The following is a 13,053-nucleotide window of genomic DNA, read 5'->3' as shown; positions in this document are numbered from 1 at the left end:
AGCCAGTGATGTTCTTCATGCCTCTCCACGCCTCCCTTGTGCTACTCTGCCCGATCGTACACTAGCAGCAAACACGCCACCTCAAAATAAACCACCACCAAAACAATCTATGCAGAATCAGAAGTAATAATTATGACAGCACCTAAACAGTACAGGCGGATGCCAGATTGCTGTTCGCGTCGCACGGAGGGTGCTGGACAGGTGACACTGTCGCGCTGAGCCCTTGTGTCACGTGGCTGCGCGCTGATTGGCCACGACGGGCATGGGTCAGGGGTCGGAGTGGAGAGGAGAGGAAGATGGCGGCTCCCATGAGCGAGGTGTTCTCGTTGTGCACCGATCCCAAAGCGGCGGAGTCCCGGCTGGAGGTTCGGGAGGTGGGGGCGAAGGTGAGGAGTCGAGGGAGGGAAGGAGGAAGGGAAGGTAGGCGAGGGGTCAGGGAGACGAAGAGAGGGACGGTGAGGAGTCGGGGGCTGGGTGAAGTTGTTGGGGTGAAGGAGGAGGGGAGGGGGTGAGGTAAAGTGATTGGGAGGAGGGATCCAGGGAGATGGGAAAGGGTGGGAGAATTTTAGTGGGGAAGAGGAGAGGGGAGAAAAACGTTATGGTCGAGGTCAATGGGCGGAGACAGGAAAAAGTGAGGCGAGATTGGGAGAGAGGGAAGAGTTAGGTGACGGGATGGTTAAGTGGAAATGAAGGTGAATGTAGAGATGGGGGAGAGAGGGTGGGGGATGAGAGTAGGGGGTCTTGGGGAGACTGGGCGTTTGTGGAACCAGGAGGGAAGTTGTGGTTTCGGGGAAGTGGTGGAGGAGGTAGGAGAAAGGGGCTGAAAGAGGAGGAGGAATGCAGGGTAAGTCAGTGGTTTCTGGGGAAGAAGGGCAGTAAGGTTAAAAAGACAAGTAGTGATTCAAGGAGAAGAGCGGGCATTCAGAGATATTAGAGAGTGAAAGGGTGAGTAGAGTCAAAGGGAGAGAGAGAGAGAGGTGTGGAAGGACTGGTTAAAGGAGGAGAGGGAGGTAAGGAAGAAAGTCAGATGGGAGAGGGAAGGGGTCAGGAGGAGGAAGATAGGGTCAGGAGTGAGTGTTAGCATGTATTTGGGTGGGTCAAAGGTGAGAAAGAGAATGGGGTGTCAGGAAAGGTGGGGGTGCTGTAGGTGAGAAGAGACAGTTGGTGGTTACAGATAAAGTCAGGGAAACACGGGAATGTATGTGGAGAATGAAAACTGAGGAGAGTATGTGGCTGGGAAAGTAACTAGAGAAGGTTGTGAATGGGGAGGGTGGTTGGGGGAGGGCATCTTTGACAAATTACTCAAAGAAAAAATGTGCTGAATTTAATTGAGGTGCATGATGTAAAGCATCCTAGCAGAGGTTATTGTGTTACTGACTGTACTAGTTCCACACATTTAACCTGCATTGTTGTGCATCAGGGGTCTACTGGGCATGTTGATCAGGCTTTTACAGGTACTCAGTTTATGTTTTTGATAAGACTGATCCATTTTTGCACTTTCTTGTGTCTAAGGGAAAGGGACTCTTTGCCACTAAGGTTATCAGGAAAGGGGAGACAATCTTTGTGGAGCAGCCCTTGGTTTCCGCCCAGTTTCTCTGGAATGCCTTGTACAAATACAAAGGTAAGGAAACAAGTCTGGACTGGCTGATACCTTGGTTGTCTCTTGAGCTGACAATCTTGGGAGTTATAGTCGCGTAGAAATGACGAGGGTTCAATTCCCACCACTGTCAGTAAGGGCTTTTCCCCATAAACGTGTGAATTTCCTCCTACGTTCCAAAGACTTATGGGTTAGGGTTAGTAAATTTTGCAAATGCAATGTTATTGCCAAAAGCATGGCAACAACTTATAGGCTGCCTGAGTATAATCCTTGATTTGTGGAGAGAGCTTCACTCTGTCTGACCCTGGGAGTGTGTGATGGGACAGTGTAGAGGGAGCTTCACTCTGTGTCTGACCCTGGGAGTGTGTGATGGGACAGTGTGGAGAGAGCTTCACTCTGTCTGACCCTGGGTGTGTGTGATGGGACAGTGTAGAGGGAGCTTCACTCTGTGTCTGTCCCTGGGAGCGTGTGATGGGACAGTGTAGAGGAAGCTTCACTCTTATGTCTGACTTTTTTTAAAATAAAATATCTTTATTACAAATTCAGTGCTACAATATATACAAACCAGTGACTAACAACAAATAGACAATGCACATTAAACTAAAATGTTTCCATCGTTGTCAATGATGGCACTAAACCCCTGAGGAGCCCAGTGGTCCCAGAATGCCTCTATGGTCACCGTGGACAGCACATGCTACTTTACCTGGGCATGAACATGCCTCTTAAACATTGCCAGGCAGTCTGCTTGGGCAGATCTCTCCGCCACCCGTTTCCCAGACCCACAGATGGCTGATTTTGCCAGCCTCAAGAGCAAGTTGACAAGGACCTCCTCATCCCTCACTGTCCCCCTCCTTAATGGATGACCATATATAAATAGGGTAGGGCTGAAGTCCAACCAGAAGGCGAGAAGCAGCCCACGCAGACACGCAAAAAGGGGCTGCAGCCTCACACTCTCCATGTACATGGTGCATGGTCTCCTTCAGCCCACAGAAGTGGCATGCGTCTGGGAGATCCGTGTAGAAACTAAATAATTTATTCCAAGGTGCATGGGAAGAACCCCCTCGTAAAGGGACTTCCATTGGGGACCTCCCTCACCTCCAGGTGGAAAGACAGCCCTGCATGGCATGTTGGGACAGTGGACAAGGGCTAGGAAGGGAAGGGTGTGGAGCAGGAGCCCATAGAGGTACCTCCCACCTGCATCCCTGAATGGGATTGTGGGTGTCGAGGAGAGACGGCTCAAGTTGTGTGTGCTCGGCTCTTGGATAATATTGCGGGGCTGGGCCCGACACGCAGTTCCAGCGGTGCAGAGGTGAGACCAGCCGGAATTGTTCCACACACCTGAGCCGCACCAATATCCGTTGAGGTAGGGCAGGGGTTGGCACGTATGCACCTCACGACTGCTGGAGCTGCAGATTCCCTCGTGCGTCCTCCTTCTCCTGGCATTCCTGCCATAGCTGTTGATCCCCAGCGGTCAGATCTAGATGAGACTCTAGGTCAAGCTGCTCAATCTCAGAGCCCCACCTCTTTGTCGTCCCCCCAGTGTACTCCCGACATAAAAACTGGATTGGGCTTTGCCCACGTCCTAGTATAGCCAGAGGGAGCAGAAATCTCCCTGTCTTTCTCTCCAGGTGTCCCAGAATGCTTGAAACGAATCCCAGAATCGGCTGTCCTCCAGCAGCCAGTGGTTAAAGTGCCAATACCCGGATCCCACCCGAGGGTGCAGAGGAGTGACCTCCATCCACACAAGGTGGTAGTCCGAGCATGACACTGGCTGTATGGAGGATGCTGACACATGGGAGATGTAAGCCCAAGAGATATACAGGCAGTCCATGCGGGAACCTGCCCCTCAGGACTTCTTGAGAAGGTGCTAGAGATGGGGTGAAGATTCCGCCAGGAGTCCACCAGGTCAAAGGACCCAACGAACTCCTTTAACTTTTTTGCCGATGCTGGGTCACGTTGGAGGCCCAAGCGGTCCTCCACCTCGAGGGTACAGTTGAAGTCTCCCACCAGGATGATGCAGTCCCCAGGATCGATGGAACTCAGCAGAGTGGACAACTGACAGAACAGGCGCGTCTGCGTCACCCCGCGCCTCGGAGCATACACGTCGATAAAATGCAGAGGTACACCATCCAGGTGCACAGCCGGGCACAACGTCTTGGCCTCTTACGATTTTCAGCTGGAAGGTTGGGGCCAACAGGATCACCACCCCACTAGAGTTGGAGCTGAGGTGGCTCATGTATTCCCCTCCCTGCCACTCCAGGAGCGAAGCGGTCTCGTCCCTCGGAATGGTATGGGTCTCCTGAAGGAAACGCGCCGCATATCTCCCATCTCTGAGGACTGAGAGATTGTTAAATCTGCAAAGAGAACCCCTGCTACCATTTACATTTAGACTAGCTACGGTGAGCTTCATGTCAGGAGTACACTAGGCCTCAGCACCAGTAACTTTCCCAATGGGAGCAGAGGCGCCCTCAACCGCACTTTCCTGAAAAAGCAAGGATGTTCTTTGCTTTCCGGGCTGAAGTGGTGGCGTTGGCCACCGTCTCCCAAAGGAGTGAGGCTGCTTCCCAGTCTGATGTCCCTCACCAGGTCATCCAGGAAGGGTTTCAGCTGTCCCCCTCATCGTTCCCAGACACAGCATTCCCCTTCCGTCTGAGGATGACACGCAAGGACTTAACCAGCCTTGGCATGCTAGACCAGCGAAGGGAGGCTTGTTTAGGCTGATGCTTTGCACCCTCAGAGGTGAGAAGGAAATCTCTAATTTCCTCCACAGGTATCAATGGGAATTTCTCAGGAGGGGCGAGGATGTCCATTGTCTCACTATCAAAGGAGTCTCCCTCCATCCCCTCGCTACAAGTATATCCCCCATCTTCCTCCCTGTGTGTTCTAATGGATGGCTGTACTTGTAACCCACACTGCGCAGCAGGTACCTCACTCATACCTTCCTGCTCCACTGTCGTATCAACCTTATCCACAGTTACAACAATGGAGGGATAATCCCCAGGGACTCCCTGCAGGCCATGCAGAGTACATCACCCTCCCCAGGAGACAGGTATGAGGCGGACCCCAGCAACTCTGGTTCTAGGGGTCCATTGGCAGCCTGATGCTGAGAGTGAGAGAGGCAGGGCTCTGCTCTGCCGACATTATTTGATACACTTGCCTCCAGCGAGGCACTAGCTACTAAGTCCTGGATGTAGGGCTCTAGGGCTGTCTCAGTTGTGCAAACAGGGCCAGCACCACCTTTCTACACAAACACTCCACCTACCACAGGACTGGTGGCCACATTTGGGGATTCAGGTTTAGAACCAACCTCCACCCGGATTCCCACTCCTTCTGGGGACTCCCCCGCATCTACATTCCCTGCCCTCTTTGGGGAAGATCCCTTTTTTCTCTTCAAGCCGTAGGGGCACACAGGATTCACCGATGCGGCAGCATTCTCTGCTTCCATCCTCCAGGTAGTGAGGTACCTGCGCACTTCCCCGACCCTCCTGCTCCACTTTGGAGAAAGTGTGCGTGAGCTCTGCATTCTCGGGCGCCAACATCTTTGGATTTCTTCTTCACTTTCTTGCCCCATGCAGGCTCCACCTCATCCCCAGCTGGAATCTCCCAGCACGTAGCTTCAAGATCTCCCACTCGAACCACGGGCAGGAGCAGGGGCTGAAACAGGTGCAGGAATGAGGACAGGAGTAGGGGTAGTGGCAGGTGCAGGAATCGGAACACGGGCAAGAGACTGGTGCCAAATGTGAACTCCCTAGGGTTTCGGGTGTTGGGACAGTCCCTCCAAAAGTGCCCCACCTCCCTGCGTGCGTAGCACCATGGGCGCTCAGAGCTCCAATACACCTGATAGTCTGCCCCCTCGAGCCAGACAGTAAACCGGCCCTCAGCGTCGTCCTCCATTTCCAGCTGCATGAGTACCTGATGCCAGAAAGAGATTACGGTACAGAGGGTGCCTCTCTTAAATCTGTGTCTTATGGCAGTTATCTCTAACCTTACTTGTCCCAAGCGGGTTAGATTGGGAAGCTGGACCTTGTTGGGAATGAAAAGCTCGATGTGACCGAGGATGATTCGTTGCATGGGAGCTGTCACCAGCTCCATTTGTAAAAAGATGTCTTCCACTGTGAACAGCCTACTGAGAGCCCGGTGAACTAACTCATCATTCCCCAGACAGAACTCCTTCTCAGTGGCCAAAGTACCACCTTCCCCAACCAAGTCCTCCGTGGCCTCCACACGTTGTTCCAGAGTTATTCCAGGACGCATTGCATATTGCACCCCACGTTCATCTTCTACCAACTGAATCGGCATTGTCCGAGGCTGGAGAGGCAACCGCCTTTGCACATCTCCCTGGAGGCCTGCGACTCCCTGGAGACAGGTACAGCATGCTGGCACTATGTCCAAATCGAGAAATATACAGCAGTACCTGTTTATAAAGTCCTGGAGCAAGTAGAGTAACTGGACAGAAAAGTTTGTACTTGACAGTACCTTGCTGGCTCGGCACCAGAAATTCCAATACCAGGAAAGGCCCTGTCAGTCCTGAAGAACTCACAGGCCGTGAGAGTTTGAGACATCTCAAAAAATGCTCCGGCTCCTACACCGAACGAGAATCACAACAACAAAGGAGGAGGGGCGTTGTCCCGATCTTAGTGGGGGAACAATGGCGTTTGTCTCCCTGTTTTCGGAGCGAAATAGCTTCCTGGCGAGTTGCCAACGGCCGCAGCTGGGAGCTACACAATTAGCAGCCACCAACAAACCCAGTCCAAACTGGCAGATAAACTCCGAAGTCTCCAGACTAAAACAGCCACTCACTAAAATTTCCAAGAGACCCTTCGAATCCCCTCCAAAGTGTCTCACAAACTTTATGCAGCAGTTTTTCCTTGATTTCCCCCATCTCATTCAGAACAGCTTCACTCTGTGTCTGACCCCGGGAGTGTGTGATGGGACAGTGTGGAGGGAGTTTCACTCTGTGTCTGACCCCGGGAGTGTGTGATGGGACAGTGTGGAGGGAGCTTCACTCTGTGTCTCACCCCGGGAGTGTGTGATGGGACAGTGTAGAGGGAGCTTCACTCTGTGTCTGATCCCGGGAGTGTGTGATGGGACAGTGTAGAGGGAGCTTCACTCTGTGTCTGACCCTAGGAGTGTGTGATGGGACAGTGTGAAGAGAGCTTCACTCTGTGTCTGACCCTGGGAGTGTGTGATTGGACAGTGTAGAGGGAGTTACACTCTGTGTCTGACCCTGTGAGTGTGTGATGGGACAGTGTAGAGGGAGCTTCACTACATCTTCATCTGTTTGAATTTCTCTGCAGCCTGTGATCACTGTATGAGGTCTCTGGAGACGGCCGAGGAGAACAGTCGAAGATTGTCAGGAAATCCCAGCCTGATTCTTCCCCACCCAGAGCAGTGCACCGTCCAGAAGGAGCTCTTTGACACTTGTCCCATGTGCCTGGTAAGGCTCAGAATCAGAACCATAAGATATAGGAGCAGAAGTAGGCCATCTAACCCATCGAATCTGCTCTGCCATTCAATCATGGACTGATCCAATTCTTCCAGTCATCCCCACTCCCCTGCTTTCACCCCATACCCTTTGATGCCATGTCCAATCAAGAACCTATCTATCTCTGCCTTAAATGCACCCAATGACTTGGCCTCCACAGCCACTCGTGGCAACAAATTTTACAGATTTACCACCCTCTGACTAAAGTAATTTCTCTGCATCTCAGTTCTGAAAGGATGTCCTTCGATCCTGAAGTCGTGCCCTCTTGTCCTAGAATCCCCTATCATGGGAAATAACTTTGCCATATTTAATCTGTTCAGGCCTTTTAACATTCGGAATGTTTCTATGAGATCCCCCCTCATTCTCCTTAACTCCAGGGAATACAGCCCAAGAGCTGCCAGATGTTCCTCGTACGGTAACCCTTTCATTCCTGGAATCATTCTTGTGAATCTTCTCTGAACTCTCTCCAATGTCAGTAAATCCTTTATAAAATAAGGAGCCCAAAACTGCACACAATATTCCAAGTGTGGTCTCACGAGTGCCCTATAGAGCCTCAACATCACATCCCTGCTCTTATATTCTGTATCTCTAGAAATGAATGCCAACATTGCATTCGCCTTCTTCACAACCGACTCAACGTGGAGGTATCTTGCACAAGGACTCCCAAGTCCCTTTGCACCTCTGCATTTTGAATTCTCTCCCTATCTAAATAATAGTCTACCCGTTTATTTCTTCCACCAAAGTGCATGACCATACACTTTCCAACATTGTATTTCATTTGCCATTTCTTTGCTCATTTCCTTAAACTATCTAAGTCTCTCTGTTTCCTCAACATCACCCGCTCCTTCACCTATTTTTGTATCATTGGCAAATTTAGCCACAAATCCATTAATCCCGTAGTCAAATCATTGACATACACCGTAAAAAGCAGAGGTCCCAATGCCGACCCCTGTGGAACTCCACTGGTAACTGGCAGCCAGCCAGAATAGGATCCCTTTATTCCCACTCTGTTTTCTGCCGACCAGCCAATGCTCCACCCATGCTGGTAACTTCCCTGTAATTCCATGGGCTCTTAACTTGCTAAGCAGCCTCATGTGCAGCATCTTGTCGAAGGCCTTCCTGGCCTTCTCCCCGTAACCTTTGATGCCATGTCTAATCAAGAACCTATCAATCTCTCCCTTAAACACACCCAATGACCCAGCCTCCACAGTTGCATGTGGCAACAAATTCACCACTCTGGCTAAAGAAATTTCTCCGAATCTCTGTTTTGAAAGGGCGCCGCTGTATCCTGAAGTTGTGCCATATTGTCTAGACTCCCCCACCATGGGAAACATCCTTTCCACATCTACTCTGTCTGGGCCTTTCAACATTCAAAAGGTTTTGATGAGACCCCCCCCCCCCCCCCCCCATCCTTCTGAATTCTAGCGAGTACAGACCCAGAGTTATCAAATGTTCCTGGTATGATAACCCTTTCATTCCTTGTGAACCTCCTCTGGATCCTCTCCATTGCCAGCACATCTTTTCTAAGATGAGGAGCCCAAAGCTGTTCACATACTCAAGGTGAGGTCTCACCAGTGCCTTATAAAGCCTCAGCATCACATCCCTGCTCTTGTATTCTAGACCTCTTGAAATGATTGCTAACTTGGCATTTGCCTTCCTCACCACTGACTCAACCTGCAAGTTAAGCTTTAGGGTGTTCTGCATGAGGACCCAAAAGTCCCTTTGTATCGCAGAGTTTTGGATTCTCTCCCCGTTTAGAAAATAGTCTGCACATTTATTTCTACCACCAAAGTGCATGGCCATTCATTTTCCAACATTGTATTTCATTTGCCACTTTCTTGCCCCTTCTCCTAATCTGTCTGTCCTTCTGCATCCTACCTGTTTCCTCAACACTACCTGCCCCTCCACCACTCTTCGTATCATCTGCAAACTTGAATCGGGTTTGTTATTGTGGACTTGTACTCAGTGGCCGCTGAACATAATAAAGTAGCTACTGAGTGTATGTTTGTGGTCTTTTGTTGTTGTACACCACCCAGTTCAAGGTTCGACATGTGTGTTCAGAAATGCTCTTCAGCACACCATTGTCATAAAACATGGTTATTTAAGTTACTGTCACCTTCCTGTAGGCTTGAACCAGTCTGGCCATTCTCCTTTGACCTCTCATTAACAAGACATTTTCACCCACAGGGCTAATGCTCGCTAAATAGTTTTTGATTAGTGCACCATTTTCTGTAAACTCCAGAGACGATTGTGTGTGAAAATCCCGGGAGATTAACAGTTTCTGTGACAGTCAAACCACCCCGTCAGGCACCAATAATTATTCCACGGTCAAAGTCACTTGGATCACATTTCTTCCCCATTCTGATGTTCGGTCTGAACAACTGATCCTCTTCACCATGTCTGCATGCTTTAATGCATTGAGTTGCTGCCTGAATTAGCTGATGAGTTGTTTACATTCATAAGCATGTGTACGGGTGTGTCTAATAAAGTGGCCACTGAGTGTATGTGATAGGAAATGTGTTGTTTAGCATCAGCAGTGCAGAAGCATACAATTACCAAACTAAAGAGTGCAAAAGGAATAACATGGTAGTGTTCATGGACCATTCAGAAATCAGATGTTCCTGAATGATTGAGTGTGGGTCTTTAGGCTCCTGTGCCTCCTCACTGATGGTAGTGATCAGAAGAGGATGGTGACGGTACTCGGTGATGCATGCCACTTTGCTGAAGCACTGCTTCTTGGAAACTTGAAAGTGTCTTCGATGGTGGGGAGGGTATGCCCATGACGGAGCTGGTTGAGTCCACAGCCTTCTAAAGCTTTTTCTGAGCCCAAGTGTTGGGGCCATCAGTCAGAATATTCTCAGAATACATCTGTAGAAATTTCCTAGTGTCTTTGGTGACATACCAAATCTCCTCAAACTCCTAATGAAACTGTTGGTGCCGAAGGGCTGGGTTGATTTTCATGCACAATAGTCTAGAGACATTACAGAGAATGGTGCGAAAAACAAAAAAAACCAAAATGCCTCAAGAGTATAGCTGCTGTTGTGCCTTTTCTGTGATTGCATTAATATGCTGAGCCAAGGGTAGATCCTCTGACATCCAGGATCTTGAAACTGCTCACCCTTTCCACTGCTGATCCCTCACTGAGGACTGGTGTGTGTTCCCTCACTTCCCCTTCCTGAAGTCCACAATCAATTCCTTGGTTACTGATGTTGACTGTGAGGTGGTTGTTATGTAAAATACTCATTGTGTCATATAATTGGTCTAGTACGTTACACTAGTTACGACCTGAAGGAAATAGATTTGTCAAACGACATTTCGTGTTTATGTTGACTCTGCCCAACACCGTAAGATGCAGGAACAGGATTGGGCCATTCGGCTCCTTCTGTTTGCCTCACCGTTCAATTATGACTGACTTTTTGTCAACCCCATTCTCCCAACTTCTTCCCAGAACTATTAATCCCCTTACCAATTAAGAGCATATTAAGCACTGTCTTAAATGTACCCAAAAACTTCACCTCCACAGCCATGTGTGGCAATTCACTACCCCCTGCCTAAAGGAATTCTTCCTCCTCTCTGTTCTAAAGGCATGTCCTTCTAGTCTGAGGCTGTGGCCTCTGGTCCTTCACTCATCCACCATAGGAAACATCCTCTCCACGTTCACTCGTTCTAGGTCTTTCATCCCCCCTCATCCTTCTGAAGCCTAGCAAGTACAGGCATGGAGCCATCAAACACTGCTCATATGTTAACCCTTTCATTCCTGTGATCATTCTCATGAACCTTCTCTGGATTCTCTCCAGTGCCAGCATATCCGTTCTTATACACAGACCCAAAATTGCTCACAGTGTTCCACATGCAGTCTGACCGTCGTCTTATAAGACTCAGCAGTGTATCCTACTTCCAAGTACTTTTTTTTACCATTTAGTATGTATTAATAGATTGTTGTATTTGTATATTTTTGATGTCCAGCCAGCTGGTTTATTTTATCCTGTGTCCTATCTCTCCAAAGTAGCAGAGATGTGTATGCTGCCCTCTGATCTGTAAGAACTGTTATGGAGAATTCAGAGGAGGTTCACAGCAATGAAGGGGTTAACGTATGAGGAGCGTTTAATGGGCCTGTACTTGCTAGAGGTAGAAGAATGAGGGGGAATTTCACTGAAACCTATTGAATATTGAAAGGCCTGGATAGAGTGGATGTGGAGAGGATCTTTCCCATAGAACAGAAATGAGAAGGACTTTCTTTAGCCAGAGGTGGTTAAATCTGGAATTCATTGTCACAGACAGCTGTATTGGCCAAATCATTGGATATATTTCAAGGGGAAGTTGATAAGTTAAGACCATAAAACATAGGAGCAGAATTAGGCCATTCAGCCCATCGAGTCTGCTCCATCATTCCATCATGGCTGATCCTGAATCCCACTCAACCCCAAACACCTGACTTCTTGCCATATCATTTAATGCCTTGACCAATCAGGAAATGATCCACCTTAAATATACCCATGGATGTGGCATCCACCACAGTCCATAGAGTCACTACTCACTGGTTAAGAAAATTCCTCCTTACCTCTGTTCTAAAAGGTTGCCCCTTAATTTTGAGGCTGTGCCCTCTCATTCTGGATCCTCTGCACATCCACCCTATCTAGTCCTTTCAACATTCAGTAGATTTCAATGAGATCCCATAACATTTTTCTCAATTCCAGTGAGTACAGGCCCAAAGCTGCCAAACGCTCCTTATATGTCAACCCCTTCAGACCATTCCACGCACTCACCACTCTCTGAGTAATAAACTTACCCCTGACATCTCCTCTGTACCTACTCCCCAGCACCTTAAACCTGTGTCCTCTTGTGGCAACCATTTCAGCCCTGGGAAAAAGCCTCTGACTATCCACACGATCAATGCCTCTCATCATCTTATACACCTCTATCAGGTCACCTCTCATCCTCCGTTGCTCCAAGGAGAAAAGGCCGAGTTCACTCAACCTATTCTCATAAGACATGCTCCCCAATCCAGACAACATCCTTGTAAATCGCCTCTGCACCCTTTCTATGGTTTCCACATCCTTCTTGTAGTGAGGTGACCAGAACTGAGCACAGTACTCCAAGAGGGGTCTGACCAGGGTCCTATATAGCTGCAACATTATCTCTCGGCTCCTAAATTCAATTCCACGATTGATGAAGGCCAATACACCGTACGCCTTCTTAACCACAGAGTCAACCTGTGCAGCAGCTTTGTGCGTCCTATGGACTTGGACCCCAATATCCCTCTGATCCTCCACACTGCCAAGAGTCTTACCATGAATACTATATTCTGCCATTATATTTGACCTACCAAAATGACCCACCTCACACTTATCTGGGTTGAACTCCATCTGCCACTTCTCAGCCCAGTTTTGCATCCAATCATTGTCCCACTGTAACCTCTGACAGCCCTCCACACTACCCACAACACCTCCATTCTATTTTATTCTATTCTCTTTGAAATAAATGCCAACATTGCATTTGCCTCCTTTACCACAGATTCAACCTGTAAATTATCCTTCTGGGAGTCTTGTACAAGGACTCCTAACTCCCTCTGCACCTCTGATATTTGAACTTCTTCCCATTTAGATAATGGTCCACACAATTCTTCCTTTTACCAAAATGTATTACTGTACATTATCATTTTAGTCAGGGTGTCAAAGGTTATGGGGAGAAGTCAGGAGAATGGGGTGGAGAGGGATAATAAATCAGTCGTGATGGAATAGCTGAGCAGAGTTGATAGACCAAACAACTTACTTCTACTCTAGTGTCCTATATGATCTAATGGAGCAGACTTGATTAGCCAAATAGCATGATTCTGATCCCTATCTTATGGTCTTGTAGAACGTGTTGAGGTTTGGAAGGTGTCAGTCAATGCATCAGCTGTCTCTGTAGTCACCTCCTGTAGTGGGGCTTAGTATCTGTGGAGAGGAATAAACAGTTGACGTTTCAGACT

At 48.7% G+C, this 13,053-nt stretch overlaps 1 protein-coding gene across 2 annotated transcripts in view; it reads left to right on the top strand.

Moving 5' to 3' along the window:
* The first annotated feature begins 272 nt into the window (after nucleotides 1-272).
* Nucleotides 273-13,053, top strand: part of smyd5 (SMYD family member 5) — a 36,582-nt gene continuing 23,801 nt past the window's right edge. The window contains exons 1-3 of one of the 2 annotated variants that reach the window (XM_073042058.1): nucleotides 273-386; nucleotides 1,513-1,621; nucleotides 6,895-7,034. In XM_073042058.1, coding sequence (XP_072898159.1) covers nucleotides 297-386; nucleotides 1,513-1,621; nucleotides 6,895-7,034 — 339 coding nt within the window. In that variant the 5' untranslated portion in view covers nucleotides 273-296. The remainder of the gene's footprint in view (nucleotides 387-1,512; nucleotides 1,622-6,894; nucleotides 7,035-13,053) is intronic. The other variant, XM_073042059.1, reaches the window with a different exon arrangement.

The sequence above is a fragment of the Hemitrygon akajei genome, chromosome 4 (assembly GCF_048418815.1).
Source record: "Hemitrygon akajei chromosome 4, sHemAka1.3, whole genome shotgun sequence".
NCBI classification, from domain to species: Eukaryota; Metazoa; Chordata; class Chondrichthyes; order Myliobatiformes; family Dasyatidae; genus Hemitrygon; species Hemitrygon akajei.
The sequence above is the reverse complement of the archived record's forward strand: the minus strand, read 5'-3'. Positions and strand labels throughout refer to the sequence as shown.